The sequence below is a fragment of the Staurois parvus genome, unplaced genomic scaffold, assembly GCF_062004578.1.
Source record: "Staurois parvus isolate SC_StPar_1 unplaced genomic scaffold, SC_StPar_1.0 ptg000524l, whole genome shotgun sequence".
NCBI lineage: Eukaryota > Metazoa > Chordata > Amphibia > Anura > Ranidae > Staurois > Staurois parvus.
In genome coordinates this window covers 190,952-214,481 of record NW_028318320.1, presented here as the reverse complement: position 1 = coordinate 214,481, position 23,530 = coordinate 190,952, and the positions used below count along the sequence as shown (strand labels likewise).

The 23,530-nt window shown below is 45.0% G+C and overlaps 1 protein-coding gene across 1 annotated transcript in view; it reads left to right on the top strand.

The window, feature by feature from the left end:
* Positions 1-23,530, top strand: part of NBR1 (NBR1 autophagy cargo receptor) — a 254,021-nt gene that overhangs the window by 57,538 nt on the left and 172,953 nt on the right. Inside the window, exons 3-4 of the mRNA XM_089690227.1 lie at positions 5,487-5,549; positions 13,429-13,447. Coding sequence (XP_089546353.1) covers positions 5,487-5,549; positions 13,429-13,447 — 82 coding nt within the window. The remainder of the gene's footprint in view (positions 1-5,486; positions 5,550-13,428; positions 13,448-23,530) is intronic.

Sequence of the window (23,530 nt, the reverse complement as noted above, 5' to 3'; positions counted from 1 at the left end):
ACCCACCAATAAGGACTGACCCCTGTCTACCCCATTATAATCTAATTCTCCCTCCCCCCTCGATCCTAGTTTAAATAGTCCTCCAGCCTCCCCATAAACCTCTCCCCCAGCACAGCAGACCTCTTTCCATTTAGGGGGAAACTATCTCTAGCATATAGGTTGTACTCCAATGAAAAGTCAGCCCAGTGCTCTAGAAACCCGAATCCTTCCCTCTTACACCAGGTCTTTAGCCAAGCATTTAGTTCTCTATTCTCCCCCTCTCTTTCCTGAGTTGCGCATGGCACAGGTAATATTTCAGAGAATATCACCTTGGAGGTCCTTCCATTCAACTTGCAGCCTAGTTCTTTAAATTGATTCTTAAGGAGCCTCCACTTTCCGTGTAATCTCTCATTGATTCCAACATGGACCAAGACAGCTGGGTCATGCTCAGCCGCTCCCAGTAATTTATCAATCTGGTCCACCACATGCCAAACCCTGGCACCAGGGAGACAGCAAACCATTCGGTTGAGATGATCCTGGCGACAAATTATTCTATCAGTTCTTCTGATTTATAGAATCCCCTATTACCACCAACTGTCTAGGCCTTCCTACACTACCCTCACCACCCCTCCCAGATGGTCTGCCCTCCTGACTGTTAGGGATAGTACAGACATCCAGGGCTGCCACCCCTGAGCTTGCCACTCCCACATCTTCACCCAACTTGGAAAATCTGTTTGGGTGCTCAAACCAAGAGCGGGCCTTCTTTTTTTCCTTTTCTGTGAGACTCTACCACTCCCTCTCATTACAGTAACCCATCTTCCTACCTGATAATCCTAATTAGCCTCTGAGTGCTGAGGAGGAGCAGTAGCTTTTTTTTTGCTAAACAAACCAGTTAACAAGTTCTAAAAGTGGGTATTGAAGTTGCTTTTTAACTAGCCTTCTTAGCACAAGAGTGGAGATTGAACAAGCATGTGTGTACCGGATGTGCAGCTCACCCTTACGCAGAAATATATGTCCAGCCATGTCTCTAGATTGGGGGTCGGCTACCAGTAGATCACGGCCAGGAGACTGGTAGATTGCGGTCTGGGCTTGCTGACCCGCCATCCCAGAGCATCAAACAGAGTGCAAAGCAGAGGGACTACTTGTAAAGGTGGAGCTGAAGTAGGGAGCAAGAGCCACATAAGCCGATGCCTCCTCTGTAGTGGTGGCTCCTGTCCCATGCAGAGTGATACCAACTGCACTCCACCTCTTATCCGGGCTGGCGGTCTCCACAGTGGTGCCAGCAGCGGGAAAGAAGAGATCTTCAAGTCACAATGTGAGGCAATGCACTGGGCATAATAGTATAGGCCTGCTTTCACACTGATACGCTGCAGTTTACCCACTCTGTGGGTGCAGTGCAGTGTACTTTCAGCTTTCCTGTGTGTTTGCTATAGACCTCTTTCCTTCAGGTTTGGCAAATTTTCTGAAAGCACACCAAAGTTCCATTGTTGTGGGATGATTGCACAGTGGCCCCATTTACTTGAATGGGTCATGATTGGCAGGTGGCAGCACCCACCAAATGCAACAGGGCGTTTATTTCCTGCTGCAGCATGTGTACACCCCCTCACCTTTTACATGTGAACGAGCTCTAAGGGTGATGCTGCCGAATTCAAGGACTCATTCACAAGGTGGTGAAAAGGTGAAATGTTGCCTCCTCATCACCTGATTTTAAATCTGATTGCTGTGCAATGCACTCTATTATGATATGGTAGTACGACAATTAGAAGTCTAAATCAGGTGTGAGGTTGCAACACTGTGCCCAGTGATTATTGACTTCTCTCATGTTGTTCAGGTAGGTCTCCACTTCTTTAAGGTTGCCTGCCTCTACTCTAGGTGATGGTATTAGGCTACACATATGTGCAGGCGCACAGGTGAATATTATATGCAGCTCAACCCCCTTCCATTCGGTGTTCAGCTGCCCCTTCTTTTTTTCTTTCTTAATTTTTTTTCTTATTATGGTCCATAATCGGTTTCTGCTTTGCCTCCTATGTGCTCCTATGATCAGCTAACACTGTTTACTACATTATAAAATTAGTGAGAGTAAAGGTTCATAGAGAACAGTGTAAACTCCAGAGCACATTTTGACCAGTATAAAGTATGTATACAGTAAAAGCTGTCATTGTGTTTTGAGAGCTTAGAGGGTCCCCTTTTAATGCCATTGAGGGACAGTTTATACCAACATTTCTGTGTTCTGGATGCATTTCTGCATGTGTTTTAATGTGTTCCTGTGTATTTTTTTTTCTTTTTTTCTTCTTCATATCAATTCAGGACGTGTACATTACAGTTGTTTTTATGCTTTCCTGTGCGTTTTTCAAGCATTTTGCCACATTCTGGATGTGTTCCATACACAAAAAATGTAGCTTGTTCTACTTTTGTTGACTGCACTGGTGTGAACTAGGGCCATTTGAATACATGCATTTTAACGCAGATTACAAACCCACTGGACTGGATATTGTGGGAACCAGCCCTAATTTCATTCAAAGCTTAGTTTTGGAGATAAATGTCACAGTTGCCAAGCGTGGATATGTCTACTCTCAACTAAACTGCCAAGTCCTCAAATGTCTGGTGTCATTACTGATCACAAGTGCAGCACCATGGCAGATGCACATCTAAATAGAGGCTAAGATGGCACTGGTTTTGGATGTGAACAATAGAAGGGTTTTGTTCCGCTTTAAGAGGGAATATGTAGATCTCTTTTTGCCAGAATAACAGAAAGGGAACTAGCATTTTTAGACCGAGATTAGCCATGTTAGTCTCTGTGTCTCCTGACAAGTTTCCTTTAAACCTTTTAAATTTCCTTCAGTAATAGGCTCTCTGTTACTAGTGGTTCTCCCAGCCAACGTGTTTTCCTAATGACTTTTGGTGGTGTTGGTGGGTTTAAAGAGGGAAAGTGTACGATCAGGCCTTATATGTACATTACTTCATTTGTTATAGTTGCCAGTAGAATGAAACTAATATTTTTTCGAATGACCAAGGTTTAAATGATGCCTCCCTCCTGCTCATATACAGTGTGGGAAATAATTATTTGATCCCCTTCAGATTCTGCCCACTTACAAACAAATGAAGGGTCTATAACGGATGGGCAAACTTTTTGACTTGAGGGCCGCAATGGGTTCATATATTGGACCCGGGGGCCGGACCAAGAGTAGATGAATGATGTGTATGTGTCATCCATAGTAAGTATAGTAATATTCCCCCATAGTAAGCATAGTAATTAATCCCCCATATAGTAATTCACCCCCCATATTGTAATTCATCCCCCATAGTAATTCATCCCCCATATAGTAATTCATCCCCCATATAGTAATTCATCCCCCATAGTAATTCATCCCCCATATTAAGTCCCCAAGTCCCCCCTGTGTCAATTCACTTACCTTTGCTCCGCGCGTTCCTCTCGCCGTGTTCCCGCACCGTTCCGGTCTTCAGGGCGGACTGTGAGAGGAGCCTAGCTCCCCTCCCCTCATGTTCGTCACGCTGCCCCGCCTACACACATCCTGTATTTTAAATGATAGAGACAGAATATCAACCAAAAATTCAGAAAAAACACATGATACAAAAGTAATAAATTGTTGCAGTTCAGGGAGTAAAATACGTATTTGATCCTCTAACAACCAACAATAATTCTGGCTCCCACAGACTGGCTATGTGCTCATGTGGTACACAGATTAGTCCTGTCAATTTGAGAAGGTGCTCCTAACAACAACAACTGTATAAAGGACACCTGTCCACAGAATCTTTCCTGTGCATCACCATGGGCAAGACCAAAGAGCTGGCACAGGGTGTCAAGGACAAGATTGTAGACTGCATAAGGCTGGAATGGGCTACAAGACCATCAGTGATTATTCGTAAATGGAGGAAATGCAAAATAACCATCAATCGCCCTCGGACAGGAGCACTATGCAAGATTTTGCCTCATGGGGTAAGGATGATCATAAGAAAAGTGAGGGATCAGCCCATAAATACACGAGAGGAGCTTGTGAATGATCTCAAGGCAGTTGGGACTGCAGTCACCAAACAAACAATTGGTAACACAATACGCCACCATGGATTAAAATCCCGCAAGGTCCCCCTCCTCAAGAAGGCACAAGTACAGGCCCATCTGAAGTTTGCCAGTGAACATCTAAATGATTCAGAGAAGGATTGAGAGAAAGTGCTGTGGTCAGATGAGACTAAAATTGAACTCTTTGGTATTAACTCGACTCGCCGTGTTTGGAGGAAGAAAAATTCTGACTATGACCCTAAGACCACCATCTCTACCGTCAATCACGGAGGTGGAAACATTATGCTTTGGGGCTGTTTCTCTGCTAAAGGTACAGGCTGGCTTTGCCACGTTGAGGGGCCACTGGATGGGGCCATGTATTGCAAAATCTTGGATGAGAACCTTCTTTCCTCAGCAGGAACACTGAAGATGGTTCATGGATGGCTGTTCAAGCATGACAATGACCCATAACATACTGCCAAGACAAAAAGGAGTAGCTCAGGAAGAAGCACGTTAAGGTCATGGAGTGGCCTAGCCCGTCTCCAGATATTGATCCCATAGAAAATTTATGGAGGGAGCTGAAACTTCAAGTTGTCAAGCGACGGCCAAGAAACTTTAAGGATTTAGAGAAGATCTATAAAGAAGAGTGGACCAAAATCCATCCTGAGATGTGTGCAAACCTCGTAACCAACTACAAGAAATGTCTTACCTCAGTACTTTGTGGAGAAGCCCTTGTTGGTAAGCACAAAGTCATGTTTTGCTTTGGGATCAAATACTTATTTTACTCACTGAACTGCAACTCCATTTAGAATATTTGTATTGTGTTTTTTCTGGGTTTTTGGTTGATACTCTGTCATTTAAAATACACCTATGACAAAAATTATAGACCCTTCATTTCTTTGTATCCAGAAAACTTAGAAAATCTGCAGGGGGGTCAAATAATTATTTTCCCCACTGTACATGGTGCATATGGTTTAGGAAAAATCACAGGGGTTGATTTACTTAATTTGGAGAGTGCAAAATATGGTGCAGCTGTGCATGGTAGCCAGTCGGCTTCTAACTTCAGTGTGTTTTAAGCTTTGACAATAAACCCTGAAGCTGATTGGTTTCTGTGTACAGCTGCACTTGATTTAGCATGTTTTTAATTTTTTTTGCACAGCTCCTGATCCCCTGTCAGTGTGTGCCTTGACAGTGGGACTGATCTGTACAAGGCCATGATGTCACCTGCCAGCTTTCACTGTCCCCCTATTGTTGATGGAGACAGAGTACGGTTCCACCAGCCCCCAGCAGCCTCTCATTGACACGGAGGAGTTGGAACTGTGTGATCATGTGACCAATCCAAAGACGTTTTAAGAAAATAAAAGGAAAAGGGGTGTGTGTGTGTGTGTGGTCAACATTTGAAACTCTGGTTATTTTTGCCTTTCCTTGTACTTTAACATAAATAAAATAAGAATGAACCCTTTTATATATTTTGCTTTTGCCTTCGTAGGTGCTTGTGTCGTTTGATTTAAGTGACATACAGATAAAATATATAGATGAAGAAAATGAAGAGGTAAGATGGGTTATTTTTATTTCATATATAAATATAACAACCAATTTATATGTTTTATAATGATACAAAATTATTTCTGTACGTTATTATAATGAACAATAAGTTGGTGATTGTTCACTCCAGAACTTGTGTGAACATACAATGCTCTTACATGCATTTAGACACACAGAGGCCTAGCAAATTGTGCAAGCTTTTAAAAAAGCATATTTCACTTAGCTTAGTATAGAAGGTGAAGATATGTTTATTCTGACTACTCAATACAGTGCTCCCATTGACTTGAATGGGAAATTGCGCACCATAGACATGAATGGGAAAACAAAACAACAAATAAAAGAGCGCTCCCAACCCTGTGGAAGTCAATAGAGTCACAAGCCCAGGAACAGTTAATATCAAAATTCACTTGTTGGGTTAAAAAGCATGAAATGTAGGAGTGCCCAGATTGATACATCACCAAGCCAGTGGACAGAAGAAACCTATATTCCCAGAAGCTGGAGGATGATCCTGGACCCAACAGTAGGTTACTGAGCCCAGGAGTCTCAGGACAGTGGGAAGGGTGTGTGGATGGTAGATGCTGAAATCACTAAGATGGTGCATCCGCTGGAAGTCACGTGTCCCAGATCCGGTTGTTATGTCATACACCTGACATGAGACTACCCGAACAAGGGCTGGTGAGAGAAAACTGGAAGCCTAGGGGAGCACTCAAACCATGTAAAATCAACAGAGAAAAGCCCCTTCCTCAGTTCATGTTTTGAAGACCGGCTTCTCTCCTGTGGTTTGACATTGCTTGAGTGCTCCCCTAGGTTTCCAGTTTGCCCTCACCAGTTCTTGTTTGGGCTGTCTCTCACCAGATGTATGACATAACAACTGGATCTGGGACACATGACTTCCGGCGGATGCGCCATCTTTGTGATCCCAGCGACTGCCATTCATAGACCCTTGCCTCTGTCCTTAAGCTCCTGGGCTGAGCAACCTACTGTTGGGTCCAGGATCATGTGTCATCCTCCAGCTTCTGGGAATATGTGTTTCTCCTCTCCACTGGCTTGGTTATGTATCAGTCTGGGCACTCTTACATGTCATGCTTTTTAACCCAACATTAAAGTGAATTTAATCATGTCTTCTCTGCTTTTTCACAGGTAAATGCTGCTCTCATCTCCACTTTAATCTGTAATTTCTGCAAACGCATAGACTTTTTGCAAAACTCAGAACAATTAGTGTATATATTTTGGTCTGTTTGTGGTGATTGATTCTCACCTTCTTTTATGACTTTGGTCTGTGTCTGTGGCTGGTCTGTCTTTGAGAAACACCCCCCCCCAATTCATGTGATCCTTATCAGTTCCTAATTGGGGCGGAGAAGAGTTGCTCATTTGACCATCTCCCTATAAGTGAGTCCCACTCATGTACCTTTTTAATATGCCACCTCTACTTCTCCTTTTTCATATTACTATCCTGTGTTCCCAAAATCTCCTTTCTTTACCCCTCTGCTCCACCCCAAAGCTTATACATCTCACCCTCACTTCTACCATCCCCTACTACTGCTCTCATCACCTCCTGCTGATACTTTACTCACCTGCTGACCCAAACACCAGAACAGGAAGGCAGGTGCACTCATACAGTTGTGTTCAAAATAATAGCAGTCAGACATCACTAACCTGATCAATCACTGTTTTTGGTAGAAATTATATTTCTACATGGCAAATAATTTAGCAGCAGGGGTAGTAGAGTAATAGAAATCCAACAGTCATGACATGCATGCTGCTGATTCTGTGTAATTGAATCACTAATTGAAAGGGGCATGTTCAAAATAATAGCAGTATGGAGTTCTATTAGTGAGGTCATTTATTCTTTGAAAAACAGGTGGCAATTATTGCCCTTATTTAAGGAAGGAAGGCAGCAAACGTTGTACATGCTGGTTACAGTGCATTTCTCTCAGAAATCCTGAGGAAAATGGGTCGTTCCAGACATTGTTCAGAAGAACAGCGTACCTTGATTAAAAAGTTGATTGGAGAGGGGAAAACATAAAGAAGTGCAGAAAATGATAGACTGCTCAGCTAAAATGATCGCAAATGCTTTAAAATGGCAACCAAAACCTAAAAGACATGGAAGAAAGCGAAAAACTACCATTCAAATGGATAGAAGAATAGCCAAAATGGCAAGAACTCCACCAACAATCAGCTCCAGGAAGATCAAAAAAGGTCTAAAGTTACCTGTGAGTACTGTTACAATTAGAAGACGCCTATGTGAAGCCAAGCTATCTGCAAGAAGCCCCCGCAAAGTCCCACTGTTGAAAAAATGACGTGCTAAAGAGGTTACAATTTACCAAAGAGCACATTGACTGGCCTAAAGAGAAATGGTGCAACATTTTGTGGACTGATGAAAGTAAGATTGTTCTTTTTGGGTCTAGTGGCCGGAGACCGTTTGTCAGACGACCCCCAAACACTGAATTCAAGCCACAGTACACTGTGAAGACAGTGAAGCATGGTTGCGCAAGCATCAAGATATGGGGATGTTTCTCATACTATGGTGTTGGGCCTATTTATCGCATACCAGGGATCATGGATCAGTTTGAATACATCAGAATACTTGAAGAGATCATGCTGAAGAGGAAATGCCCTTGAAATGGGTGTTCCAACAAGACAACGACCCCAAACACACCAGTAAACGTGCAACATCTTGGTTCCAGACCAACAAGATTGATGTTATGGAGTGGCCAGCCCAATCCCCGGATCTTAATCCAATAGAAAACTTGTGGAGTGACATCAAAAATGCAGTTTCTGAGGCAAAACCGAGAAATAGAGAAGAACTGTGGAATGTAGTCCAATCATCCTGGGCTGGAATACCTGTTCACAGGTGCCAGAAGTTGGTTGACTCAATGCAACACAGATGTGCAGCAGTTCTCAGAAACAGTGGTTCAAAGGAAAGCAAAATCTTCAAACATTTTTCAGTTTATATAGTGAATGTTTGAGTTTGTAAAAAAGAATACAAACACTGCTATTTTTTTGAACAGTCTAATATTCACTTTTCTTCAATTTTTTTAGAGGAACAACACAAATTTGATATATGTTTCTTCATGTTTTGATTTGGAAAAGAATGTGTAGTTCCCAATGCATTTGTGTGTATGGAAATAAAAGCTATTAGAAGGATTTTGAGCTTTATTCACTTTTTTCAACACACTGCTATTATTTTGAACACAACTGTATATCCCGCTCCCACCTTACTTTCCTCACCTTCCTTCTCCTAACCTCTGGGGACATCTCCCCAAACCCTGGTCCTCCACTTTCTCACCCCCACACCAGGCACCCTCTTTCCTCCTCCGGGAATAGCCGCAATCCGCTTAAGTTTTGTCTCCTGCTCCCTTAACCTACTAGCAATTACAGAAACCTGGCTTCAAGCAGCAGATTCTGCTTCTCCCGCAGCACTTTCCTATGGAGGCCTTCTTTGGACTCACTCACCCAGACCCAGTGGTTGGAAAGGTGGTGGAGTTGGTTTGCTTCTATCCCCATTGAGCACCTTTCAAGTCCTCCATGACCCTCCCTCTCTATGCTTCTCTTCTTTTGAGACTCACTGCATTCAACTGTTTTCCTGTTTTCTTCTATTTCTCTGAGGATTGCAGTGATCTACCGACCTCCTGGACCGGTGTCCCGCTTTCTTGATGACTTTTCTGCCTGGCTACCCTACTTTCTCTCCTCTGCAATACCCACTATCTTTCTTGGAGATTTTAACATCCCCATTAATGTGAACAACTCGACTACTTCCCAACTCTTCAACCTAACCTCATCTTTTGCCTTAACACAATGGACACAGTCCTCCACTCACTCTGATGGGAATACATTAGACCTTGTTTTCTCCTGTCTTTGCACACCCTACAACCTCACAAACACCCCCTTTCCTCTCTCTGATCACAATCTCATCACCTTCACAGTGTCCTCGTTTTCAAACACCTATCCCTCCAAGCAGCAAACAATTATCCGCAGAAACATTCACAACTTTAACCGTTCTCTTTTCTACTCTGCAACTGACCACCTCTATGACAGAATCTCTCCCCTGTCCTGCCCTGACCTGGCCACTGCTGTCTACAACAGTTCACTGTCATCCACATTAGATTCACTTGCTCCTCTAACCACATGAAGCATCAGGCCCCGACCATCACAACCTTGGCAGACTGACGACACCAGAAATCTTAAGAGACATAGTAATGTGCTGGAGCGAATGTGGCGTAAAACCAAATCACACCAAGCTTTTACCCTTTATAAATCTGCTTTCTTAATATACAATTCCTCCCTCCATGCTGCCAAACAAGCCTACTTTCTCATTCTCATCAATAGCTTGTCATCCAGTCCTCGTCGTCTCTTCTCTTCTTTTAACTCTCTTTCTCCACCTTCACCTCCACCCAGCACCTCACTCACTGCTTACGAGATTGCAAATCACTTCAAAAACAAGATTGATGCAATTCGTAGGGGCATCTCTACTGCACAGACATCCATCCCACTTAGCATACCTCATACTAAACCTCTGTCAACACTTTCCTCTTTTGACCTTGCTACTACTGAAGAGGTCACTAAGGTTTTCTCAGAAGCCCATCTCACTACCTGCCCCCTGGATCCTGTCCCCTCACAACTACTACGGTCACCCTCTTCTTCATTCCTATGCTCCCTCACTCACATCTTTAATTTCTCCCTCTCTATCTGTGCCTTCCTCTCCCCTCTAAAGCATGCACACAACACTCCCACACTTAAAAAGCCCTCCCTGAACCCCTCCAACCTGAACAACTTAAGACCCATTTCCCTGCTCCCATTTACCTCTAAACTCTTAGAACGCTTAGTTTACAATCGCCTGAGCTCCTACCGCACTGACAACAACCTTCTTGACCCTTTACAGTCTGGCTTTCGCTCACTACACTCCACTGAAACTGCCCTACTAAAACTCACTAATGATCTACTAACTGCTAAAACCATAGGCCACAACTCCGTACTCTTACTTCTTGACCTCTCTGCGGCTTTTGATAGAGTTGACCATCCCCTCCTCCTCAAAAAACTCCACTCTCTTGGCCTGCGAGACTCTGCTCTCTCCTGGTTCTCCTCCTACCTATCGCAGCGCTCCTTCTGTGTTACCTATAACTCTGGCTCCTCCTCTCCACTCCCTCTTTCTGTAGGGGTCCCTCAAGGTTCTGTCCTTGGACCCCTTCTCTTCTCCATCTACACCTCCTCCCTTAATCACTTGATAAACGCCCGTGGCTTTAAGTACCATCTCTATGCTGATGACACACAAATCTATCTTTCTACTCCTCACCTCACCCCTTCAGTCTCTTCTCGCATTACTAACCTACTAAGTGACATATCAGCATGGATGTCACTCCATTTCTTCAAACTCAGTCTTTCCAAAACTGTGCTCTTAGTATTCCCTCCAGCCCGTGCCCCCTCCCCTGACTTCTCCATCAAGACCAATAATACAACCATCAGTCCCTCCCCTCATGCCAGGGTACTAGGTGTAATCCTAGACTCCCATCTGTCCTTTCAGCCTTAAATCCAATCACTGTCCAAATCTTGTAGACTTCACCTCTGCAACATCTCCAAGATACGGCCGTTTTTAACCTCGGAAACTACTAAGCAACTTATTTACTCCCTTGTTATCTCTCGCCTTGACTATTGTAACTCCATCCTTATTGGCCTACCTCATCGCAGGCTATCCCCTCTTCAGTCTATCATGAATGCTGCTGCCAGACTCCTCTACCTTACTAACTTCCATATCTGCCACCCCTCTCTGCCAATCCCTCCACTGGCTTCCTATTGCCCAATGGATAAAATTCAAAACATTAACAATAACATATAAAGCCATTTATAACTCTGCCCCAAATTACATCACCAATCTTGTCTCCAAATATCACCCAAACCGTACTCTCCACTCCTCGCACGACCTCCTGCTCGCTAGCTCCCTTGTCTCCTCCTCCCATACTCATCTCCAGCACTTCTCCAGAGCTTCCCCCATCCTCTGGAACTCTCTACCCCAATTTATCAGACTATCGCCTACTCTGCTCACTTTTAGGGGATCTCTGAAAACCTATCTCTTCAGGGAAGCCTATCCTGCCCTCAGCTGATAATGGAATCTTCTACTTCTCCTACTTTCCATCCCCCACAGTTACTACCTTTTGTACCACTAGCCCCTCCCTCTTAAATTGTAAGCTCCAAGGACCAGGGCCCTCCTAGCCCTCTTGTATTGAACTGTATTGTTGCTGTATTGTCTCCCATTATATCGTAAAGCGCTGAGAAAACTGTTGGCGCTATATAAATCCTGTATAATAAGAATAATTTCAATTTTAACTGTTCTTGGGTTTGTGACGCTATTGACTTCCACAGCGATGGGAGCGCTCCTTTATTTGTTGTTTTGGGCTCGTGTCTCATTGCTGGTCAGATGAGCTGTTGGAGCATATCCCCTGGAACCTCATTGTGCTTGGTATTTACACCTTTTTTTTTTTAATGGGAAAATGCCTCCTATAGACTTGAATGGGAAAACTGCTCCCATAGACTTGAATGGGAAAACTCCTGAACATAGCAATCCTATGTGAACACGTCTCTCTGCATGCCACTCTGCTCTATCACTTGTGAGTCTGGAATGCACTTCTACAGACTCGCACAGGACCTTTTTCATAATGGTACTCAAAACACAATGCATGTGGATCACATCTCTGTCGACCACCTCAATAGGAACACAAAATATCTAGCCTGTCATAGGAATCTGTGGGTTTCAAAACAATTTCAAAATTGCATGTGTGAACCAGGGTGGCTCCATTCACACCTGGGCATTTTGGGATCTCAGCAGAATCACTGTTATCACAAACTGCAGGTTCAGGTGCTATTATTTTGAGTGACGCCTAAAATGTGATTCTGTTTTTCCAGGGTTTGATTGTTGCATGGCAAATTGCATTGCATGAAGTCCCGGGCCCTGACAACCCACGCTACGCTAAAAAAACTGGCTCCTAACTTTTTTTAGCTGGCTCCTAGATTCAAAGCAAATTTGTCAAGCTGTGACTTAATATTGTGCAAGAGAAATAAAAAGAGGCATGGTTAATGTGAACTTAGCCTTTTGGTGGGAAGAGGCTCTAGTAAAAGCTGTACAGTATATCTTCTCATGTTTCATTTTGCCTGCCATGGAAAAGGTTGTCGCATTTATGGTAGCACATCAAGTGCTAAATTGGTCAACTCTCAGGCCATCTGTGATGTAGTTCTGAACCCTTAGAAGTGTGAAGATTGTAGAAAATTAGTCCTTTCGGGTTAAAGTGACACATAACTCTGGTTATAGAAAAAAAAAATCTTTTTTAGCATGTATTTTTAACTAACAAAATCTCTTTTGTTGCTCTTGGCCTCCTCCAGATCTCCAAATTCCTTTTTTGTTGCTGTGATCTGACTTGCTGTTAGATGGTGGCTATGTTTGTTCTCCATGGTCCCACTCTTGCTAGCCCCTGAAATTTTCTAGAGAGTTTCAACTATAGGATAGCATAGAGCAAAGCACGACCTACAACTAACAAGCACTGCTCATTACAAAGAATCTGAAGTGAGAGTGCAAAGGAGAGGTCTGGGAGCTCACAGAGGATGTTACAAGCAAGCAGAGAAACACAGTTAAAAAAAATTGATTACAAGGCCAAAGGGTAGTGAATATGTTTGGGTTTGTTTTGGAGTATAATTTTTTGGATTAGTGGCACTTTAACTGATTATAGTGTACAGAACCATAAGATTCTAGTATGGACAAAAATTAAAAGGCCTATAAAAATTGAACAAGATTTTTACTTCTGTGAAAACAGAGAAAAAAGGTTTTTTTAACACATTTATTGCCCTTCGTTTAAAAAAATCTCACTTTTTAATACATATGTATATTCCTTTCATTTCAGGTGTCTGTTAACAGTCAAGGTGAGTGCTTAGCAGAAATAAGAGGCTTCATCTTCAATTCTTTTCTCATTGATTTGATCTGATTTGTTTTTCTTATTACAATCTGCTGGTCCATTCAAGTCATCTCATTCCTATTAAGAACATGTTAGACTCCATTCACACTTGTGCAACTTCAAAATCATGCTGTTTTCATTGTGACTTTGGAGCGACTTTGATGTGACTTTGGATGAGTGTGACTTTGGCTTTGACCAAGGATGTGTGTTTGTGCTGTACAAAGTCTCACACAAGTCGCACGTATAATATTCAGGTGCAACTTACATGCAACTTTAGAGTGTTTACACTGAAGTCTATAGACTTCAAGTCGCATGAAAGTCAGACCAAAGTAGTGCAGGAACTACTTTGAAGTTGCACAGATATGAATGGTACCCATTGGGAAACATTGTGTATGACTTGTCATGCAACTTTGGACCCCAAAGCCACATAACAAGTCGCACAAGTGTGAATGGGCTCTTTCGAGATTTACTGATGGGCTATGAAGTATCTGAAGTGCTAAACTCTAGGTCATTTGAGATGGAGTATGCAGTATCGGTGTTTGTAGGCCATACATGTAGCAAATTTTGTCCAGTTCCTGTTTACCTAGCCGATGCTCGATCGATTTGTCCTCCCCCTGCACCCTACATCCAGGTGGAAAATTGTCAACCAAACAGTGCCTGCATCTATTCGGATACAGGCAGTATTCGGTTATGTTGGCAGCTGACAGCTGACAACTGTGAAAATATAATAACCAAAAGGGGAGATTTGTCCATTCACACTGTGTAGTGTAGATAAAGGAGTCTTAGATTTTTTCAGAATAAATCTCTATGGGTGTTGACTAGGTTACTTGTATTTGTGAATACACCCCAATCCTTGTGGGAGTATTTACATGTACACAGCTAGATCTGAGAGTTCCTACACAAAAGAGGTAGTTCCATCTGCAATATACATTTATTGATAGTTACATAATATATACAAATTACACACTAAGCAGTTGCTACAAACAATAGTGGAGGTGACCCTCTAAGCAAACAATAGTAAACACTGGCAGTGTTTTGCCATTAACTATCCCAACAAATTCCACTTTAAAAAAAAAAAAATGTCTAAACTGATAATAAGTAAAGTATGCTAAACTTGATGGATCTTAAAAATGCCCATTCAGTTAATACAGTGAAATTAATCTATATCTGATGCCCTGACCAGACCTTCTCAGATATATACAGTTGCAAGAAAAAGTATGTGAACCCCTTGGGATTACGTGGAGTTTTGCATGAATTGGGCATAAAATGTGCTCTGAACGTCATCTAAGTCACAACAATAGAAGAACACAGTCTGCTGAACATAATACTACACAAACATTAGATGTTGCCATGGTTTAATTGCACATAACATGTAAACATTCACAGTGCAGGGAGGAAAAAGTATGTGAGGCCCTAGCTTAATGACTTCTCCCAGAGCTAATTGGAGCCAGGAGTGAGCCAACCTTGACTCCAATCAGTGTGATGATATTGGATGTGTTGCTGACAGCTGTCCTGCCCTTAAAAAACACACACCTGTTTTGGGTTTACTGGTTTCAAAAAGCACTGTCTGATGTGAACCATGCCTTGCAGAAAAGAGCTCTCAGAAGACCTACGATCAAGAATTGTTGACTTGCATGAAGCTGGAAAGGGTTACAAAAGTATCTCCAAAAGCCTTGATGTTCATGTGTCCACGGTAAGACAGACTGTCTACAAATGGAGAAAGTTTAGCACTGTTGCTATTCTCCCTAGGCGCGGTCGTCCTGTAAAAATGACTGCAAGAGCACAGCGCAGAATGCTGCATGAGGTAAAGAAGAATCCCAGAGTGTCAGCTAAAGACCTACAGAAATCTCTGGCACATGGTAACATTTTTGTTGACACATCTACAATAAGGAAAACATTAAACAAGAATGGAGTACATGGGAGGACACCACGGAGGAAGCCATTGCTGTCCAAAAAGAATATTGCAGCACGTTTGAAGTTTGCAAAAGAGCACCTGGATGTTCCACAGCACTACTGGCAGAATATACTGTGGACAGATGAGACCAAGATTGAGTTGTTTGGGAAGAACACACAACACTATGTGTGGAGAAAAAAGGCCCAGCACACCAACATCAAAACCTCATCCCCACTGTGAAACATGGCGGAGGGAGCATCATGGTTTGGGGCTGCTTTGCTGCCTCAGGGCCTGGACGGATTGTTGTCATTGATGGGAAAATGAATTCCAGAGTTTATCAAGACATTTTGCAGGAAAACGTACGACCATCTGTCCGCCAACTGAAGCTCCGCAGAGGATGGGTGATGCAACAGGACAATGACCCAAAGCATACAAGTCATTCAACAAAACAATGGCTGCAACAGCACAGAATACGCCTTCTGGAGTGGCCCAGTCAGAGTCCTGACCTCAACCCGATTGAAATGCTGTGGCATGACCTTAAGAGAGCGATTCACACCAGACATCCCAAGAATATTGCTACACTGAAACAGTTTTGTGAAGAGGAGTGGTCCAAAATGACTCCAGATCGTTGTGCAGGTCTGATCTGCAACTACAGGAAACGTTTGGTTGAGGTTATTGCTGCCAAAGGAGGGTCAACCAGTTATTAAGTCCAAAGGTTCACATACTTTTTCCTCCCTGCACTGTGAATGTTTACATGTTATGTGCAATTAAACCATGGCAACATCTAATGTTTGTGTAGTATTATGTTCAGCAGACTGTGTTCTTCTATTGTTGTGACTTAGATGATGTTCAGAGCACATTTTATGCCCAATTCATGCAAAACTCCACGGAATCCCAAGGGGTTCACATACTTTTTCTTGCAACTGTACCTTAGAACATTCTAATCTTTCAATAAAAGAACAGAACTCATGTCTGCTTACAAGCTACTGCTATAAAATGTCCACTTTGAAAATAATGAGAATATTACCACTTGTAAATTCCCTAAAAACAGCAATAAAAATGAACAACTCTCCTGTAGCTTAGCTGCAATGTCCAACAAAATACCCTGCAGTCAGGATTTTTGTGCCTTAAACGTCCCATCTGCAGTGGACGCCAATTATGTTGACTAGGTTACATGTATTTGTGAGTACACCCCAATCCTTGTAGGAGTATTTACATGCACACAGCAAGATCTGATAGTTCCTACACAAAAGAGGTTCCATTTGCAATATACATTTATCGATAGAGTTACATAATATATACAAATGACATGCTTAGTAGTATTTACAACACAATGTACAGTTTAAGTCCAGTACAAAGTACAGTTTAGGTTTTAAGTAAATATACGATATTTACAATTTACCCACACAACCATGTTTAGAATACAATGTACAATACAAGTATGAAGTTAGTTTACCTCTCAACTTCAGGTCTGGTTATCCTGCCTGCTGTTTGTCCCAACACAGAGACCCCCAGCTTAGTGACCAAGCCTTATATCCCCCTCTCCTTTCTGTACTGTGGCGAATATAATGCTCACTAATTGGACACTGTACCTAGCAAATGTATGTTGGGCACAGCCTGATTGGAAGTTCAAAGAAGGCTGCTGTTTACCGCTCATGTGAGGTGTGTGTCAGGGAGCGAGGAGCCAGACACACAAGGTGGTGCAATTAAAGGTAGGATTATTATACAAAAACAAGACAGTCTATGCAAGTCCAACAACGGGTGACTTGGTAGAACAGTAGCCAGGAAGGATGGTCGCCAGGGTCAGAAGCCAGGAAGGATGGTCGCCAGAGCCGGGGTCAGAAGCCAGGAAGGATGGTCGCCAGAGCCGGAGTCAGAAGCCAGGAAGGATGATCGCCAGAGCCGCGGTCAGAAGCCAGGAAGGAGTCTTGCCAAAGCCGAGTCGGTATCCAGGAGAGCAATGAGAAACTAAACAAGAGCTTGCTGCTGTGCAACAGACAGGACACGAATGCAATGGACAACTACAAACAGCAGACTTATATGTGATAAGTCGCCACCTCCTGGGGGAGGAGCCGCAGAGGGCTGAAAGCATAAAGGATCCCACAATGCTTTGCAGACACCAGCACATGGAGCAGCACAAGCCCTGAGGAAATGCAGGACCTTGACAGTACCTCCTTCTCAAGGGCCCCTCCCCCTCCGAGGCTCAACATAAGGCTTCTGGGGAAAGCGGGCGTGAAAAGCGCGGAGGAGGGCAGGAGCATGAACATCCATGTAGGAACCCAGGAACGCTCCTCGGGACCATAACCATGCCAATGGACCAGAAACTGCACCCAACCACGGACCAACCGAGAGTCCAGGATGCGGCTCACCTCATACTCCTCATGACCGTCGACCCGGATAGGACGAGGCTGAGGCGGAGAGGCAGTAAAGCGATTACAGACCAGAGGCTTCAACAGGGATACGTGGAAGACATTGGAGATACGCATCCCAGGAGGAAGAGCAAGGGCATAGGCAACCGGGTTCACCCTGCGGAGGATGCGGAAAGGACCAACAAAACGGGGTGCCAGTTTCGGTGCGGGCACCCGAAGATTGAGGTTACGAGTGGACAACCACACCCGATCTCCGACCCGGTATGAAGGAGCGGGCAACCGTCTACAGTCAGCCTGGAGCTTCTGGCGCTGAGCTGAGTCCTTCAACAACCTCTGGATCTGCCCCCACGAGGAACGCAGGGCAGCAAGATGGTTATCCACAGCTGAAATGTCCTGTGGCGAGAACAACTCAGACAATACAGCGGGTTGGAACCCATAGTTGGCCATGAAGGGAGACATCCCATAGGAGGAGTTGACAGTCAGGCTGGTACAAATAGCAGCCAGGATCTGATCCGTAGGTATGACCGAGGTCGGCTCAGAGTCCTCCCTGGACAGCTCAGAGTATTGCCGCGACAAGGCATCAGCCCTGGCATTCTTGGTGCCAGGCAAATAGGAGACCACATAGTTAAAACGTGACAAGAACAGAGCCCATCTGGCCTTACGGGGCGTCAACCTCTTAGCCTCCGAGAGATACGTCAGGTTCTTGTGGTCAGTGAGAATGAGGACCGGAACCGCAGAACCCTCGAGCAGGTGCCTCCATTCCTTGAGAGCCTGAATAATGGCCAACAACTCCCTGTCTCCAATCTGGTAGTTGCATTCTGCGGAGGAAAGCTTCCTGGAGTAAAACCCACAGGGAAGTAGGGGTCCATCGGGCGCCTACTCCCGTCTCAGATGCATCAACCTCGAGGACAAAAGGCAACCCAGGATTGGGATGAGACAGTATCGGAGCCGAAGCGAAGGCGGATTTCAGAGCTTCGAAAGCTAAGATGGCCTCGGATGTCAACTTGTGAGGATTACTGCCCTTCTTTGTCAGATCTGAGAGAGGCTTGGCCAGCGTGGAGAAGTTCCTGATAAACTTCCGATAATAGTTGGCGAATCCCAAAAAGCGCTGAATGGACCGAAGACCACTGGGACAAGGCCACTGCAGAACCGCTGAAACCTTCTGAGGGTCCGTGGAAAATCCCACAGCGGAAATTATGTAGCCCGAAAAGGCAACCTGGGATCGGTGAAATTCACACTTCTCGAGCTTACAGAAAAGCTCGTTCTCACGTAACCGTTGCAGCACCCACTTAACATCCTGGATATGAGACTCCATAGACGCAGAGTAAACCAGGATGTCGTCCAAGTAAACCACCACGCACTGCTGCAACAAGTCACGAAAGACATCATTAATGAACTCCTGAAAGACCGCGGGCGCGTTACACAACCCGAAGGGCATAACCAGGGATTCATAGTGGCCGGTTCTGGTGTTGAACGCTGTCTTCCACTCGTCGCCCTCCTTGATCCGTACGAGGTTGTACGCAGCCCTAAGGTCGAGTTTAGTAAAGACCATTGCTCCCTTGAGGAAGTCGAACAACTCGGTAATCAACGGAATTGGGAAGCATTCTTAATCGTGATTCGATTGAGACCCCTAAAATCAATGCAAGGCCTCAATTCACCACCCTTCTTTTTCTTGAAGAAAAAGCCAGCTCCTGCTGGAGAAGTAGACTTGTGAATGTGCCCCAGGGAAAGCGCATCCGCAACGTATTCCTACATGGCCTGATTCTCCACAACCGAAAGAGGATACACCCTGCCATGCGGAGGAGTGGCACCGGGTTGTAAGGTTATGGCACAATCGTATGGATGATGAGGAGGCAGAGCACCCGCGCACACCTTGTCAAACACGTCCAGGTACTCCCCATAGTCAGTAGGCAACAGAGTCCGAGGAGGCACACAACACCTTAACAGGTCCACGGATGCAACCGGCCCCACACTGTGGAGACAACGAGAGAATCTTGGCCGACCGCCAATCAAAGGTCAGATTGTGCTTTTGAAGCCAGGGATATCCCAAAACCACGGAGTAGTGCGGGGAAGAAATTACCTGGAAACAGGCCAACTCCCTGTGAACAGCCCCAATAGCTACTTCAACCGGCAGGGTCTCGTGGGTAACCTGCGGCGGTTGCAGGGGCCTGCCATCTATCGCCTCGAGGACCAATGGAGTAACTCGAGCCTGCAGAGGAATGGAGTACTGGGCAGCAAGCGAACTGTCCATAAACAACCCGCCAGCACCAGAGTCTACCAACGCCTGGGCCGTCACAGAGCCTTCCGCCCAAGAGAGGACAACGGTGATTAGCGGTTTATCTTTGCGGGAAACCGGGGACGAGGAAACTCCACCCAAGATCTGCCCCCGTCAGGATCTCAGGTGCGTTTCCCTGATGGACCGGACTGCCGAAAATGCCCACCGAGACCACAGTACAGGCAGCAACCCTCCCTATGCCGAGAGGCCCGCTCCCCCTCGGAAAGGCGAGCAAACCCCAGCTGCATGGGCTCACCGCCAGACAAGCCATCCTCAGGAGGCGTGGGAGGAGAGGGAGGAACGGGTGGGTCAGAAAACGTTGGCGCCAATCGGTTAGGAGGCCTCCGCAGATGCTACTTAAGTGAAGGCCTCTCCCTTGAGCCTGGTGTCAATCAGGATTAGGAAGGAAATTAGTGCTTCGAGCTCCACAGGCACTTCTTTGGCTGCAATCTCGTCCTTCAACGCATCTGAGAGACCATGAGAGAAAGCAGCCACCAGAGCCTCATTGTTCCAACCCACCTCTGCCCCCAGGGTACGAAATTCTATGGCGTACTCGGCAACGGTTCATGAATCCTGATGCATGGACATGAGTAGCTTAGCAGCAGAGGCGGAGCAAGCAGGCACTTCAAATACCGTATGGAAGGAGGCAACAAAACCGGCAAACTCATGAATCACAGGGTTATCGTTCTCCCATAAGGGATTTGCCCAGACCAAGGCCTTGTCTGAGAGCAGCAAGATTAGGAAGCCCACCTTTGACCTCTCAGTAGGAAAAGCGTGGGGTATCAATTCAAAATATATGCCCACTTGGTTAAGGAAACCCCAACACTGACTCGGCTCACCCCCAAAGCGCTGTGGAAGGGGGGCTGAACCAGTCATACCTCTGGGCACCGCAGGTGTGGCAGCAGATGCGGAGGTAGGCGCAACAACCGGAGCAACAGCGGGAGCGACCACAGGAGTGACAACCGGCCTATTAGCACCAGGAGTAAGGTGCGCTGTGCGTGCAAGCAGCGTCTGCAACGCCTGAGCGAGCTGAACCAACAAGAGATCCTGCTGATCAAGTCTGGCAACCAACATAGGGAGCGAGGGCGTACCTGTTTCGTCAGGATTCATGGCATTCGTGTAGTGTCAGGGAGCGAGGAGCCAGACACACAAGGAGGTGCAATTAAAGGTAGGTTTATTATACAAAAACAAGACAGAGTCTATGCAAGTCCAACAGCAACAGCAGATGACTTGGTAGAACAGTAGCCAGGAATGATGGTCGCCAGAGCCTGGGTCAGAAGCCAGGAAGGATGATCGCCAGAGCCGGGGTCAGAAGCCAGGAAGGATGGTCGCCAGAGCCGGGGTCAGAAGCCAGGAAGGATGGTCGCCAGAGCCGGGGTCAGAAGCCAGGAAGGATGGTCACCAGAGCCGGGGTCAGAAGCCAGGAAGGATGGTCACCAGAGCCGGGGTCAGAAGCCAGGAAGGATGGTCGCCAGAGCCGGGGTCAGAAGCCAGGAAGGATGATTGCCAGAGGCGGGGTCAGAAGCCAGGAAGGATGGACGCCAGAGCCGGGGTCAGAAGCCAGGAAGGATGGTCGCCAGAGCCGGGGTCAGAATCCAGGAAGGAGTCTTGCAAAAGCCGAGTCGGTATCCAGGAAAGCAATGAGAAACTAAACAGGAGCTTGCTGCTGTGCAACAGACAGGACACGAATGCAATGGACAACTACAAACAGCAGACTTATATGTGATAAGCCGCCACCTCCTGGGGGAGGAGCCGCAGAGGGCTGAAAGCATAAAGGATCCCACAATGTTTTGCAGCAGACACCTAAGATGGATGCCAGCACATGGAGCAGCACAAGCCCTGACGAAAGGTAGGACTTTGATAGTGTGCTAAGGGGACAACAAAAGACCAGAACTTTTATAGTGGAAAACTCTATATATTTACACCAGTATGGAAGCTGGGAATAGTTTGGTGCTGCAAAACACTCAATGGTTTAAATACTGTATATTTCCATCTAACTAAAATATACTTGTAATTATAACATTATTTACATCCATTAATGGAGATTTCACATAAACTCATTATCTAACAATCGGTATTGTCCACTTCAAGCTTATTCTGTTCTTGTAACTTACCATTCTTAGTGGAGGCTGGAGTGTATTAATAAAAAGGATCTCTGTGCGCTACCATGAGCTGCAGCTTACACCTATAATGTGTTCCCACAATCAAAAACAACCAGCTATCTAAAAACAGTGATGTGCTACTTTAATAACCATTAATGAATTTCCATAGAAAGGAATGACAACTTACGTTGAATTTTACATAAATTCCCATATAAACATATGTGACATCATACATTAAATCCAACACAGAAAATGTGCAAATAAACTCTCACATAACACCAGCAAAAATTAGTGACAAATGAAAGTCCAATTTACAAAAATTATCAAAAATCAAAAAGCTTATTGCGTCTGATTCTGTGCTCCACCTAAAAAGTGTAGTGCCCCACCACCAGTAGTAATACTCACTCACCTGGCCAGTGGACCTATATAAATGTACAGGTTACAAAGCGCTTTATCCAGTCATCTGTCTCCAGCATCAGTAACTCCAATAAGTAATGGTTAGGCAGGTCCAATTTAAATCATCGGTAAGTCCCCTGTAATTAATAGGCATCTTTCCACTTATCTAGAAATAATGCTCAGAGAGAAAATAAGAGGCCTCCGATAGTGCAGTACCTTTTATTAACCACTTTAAGTCCACCCTATAGCAGAAATACTGCTACAGGGTGGACTCCCTGTGCAAAAGTATGTATATATGTGATTTGCGCTCCCTCGGTGACCACGGTCGGGGGTACACACCCGGTCGCCCGCTGGTGCCGTGATTCGGTGCCTGACTGATCAATCAACAGATTCAGGCCCGTGATGTTTGGCCTGGATCTGCTGATTGATCAATGCCCTATCAGAGATCTTCCTGAACCTGTGTTTACATTTACACAAGTACAGGAAATTATGAAATCTTCTCTCTGGGCACATTCTGTCCCAGAGAGAGAAGAAAGCAGATTCCCCTTAGTAAAAACACACACACACACACACACTTGACCCCCTGATCTCCCCCCCCCCACCCAGTTAACCCCTTCTCTGCCCTATCACCAGTGCCATTAGTACAGTCTACAGATTTTTTTTTTTTACTGATCACTGTATTGGTGTCCTCAGCGAACTTCAGCTAGGGTTAGCATCAGTTAGCATCCCTCCCAGATAGCGTCAGATTGCCAGCCAATACATCAGTCATCACATTTAACCCCTTGATTACCAGGAACATGCTCATGTACACAATAAACCTCCATTGCTAGTAGGGTGTCAATATATTTGATCATATCAGCACTATACCAGCGTTCACGTTAGTATAGTGTCCCCAAAAATGCAGCGCCAGCACCTGCGTTTTATCCCCCCCTTCTCCCCCAGCAAGTGCAGTGTCAGTAGGTTACTGTCACTTGGTATATTGCACACAAAACCACAGTGTTCGAAGAATCAGGCC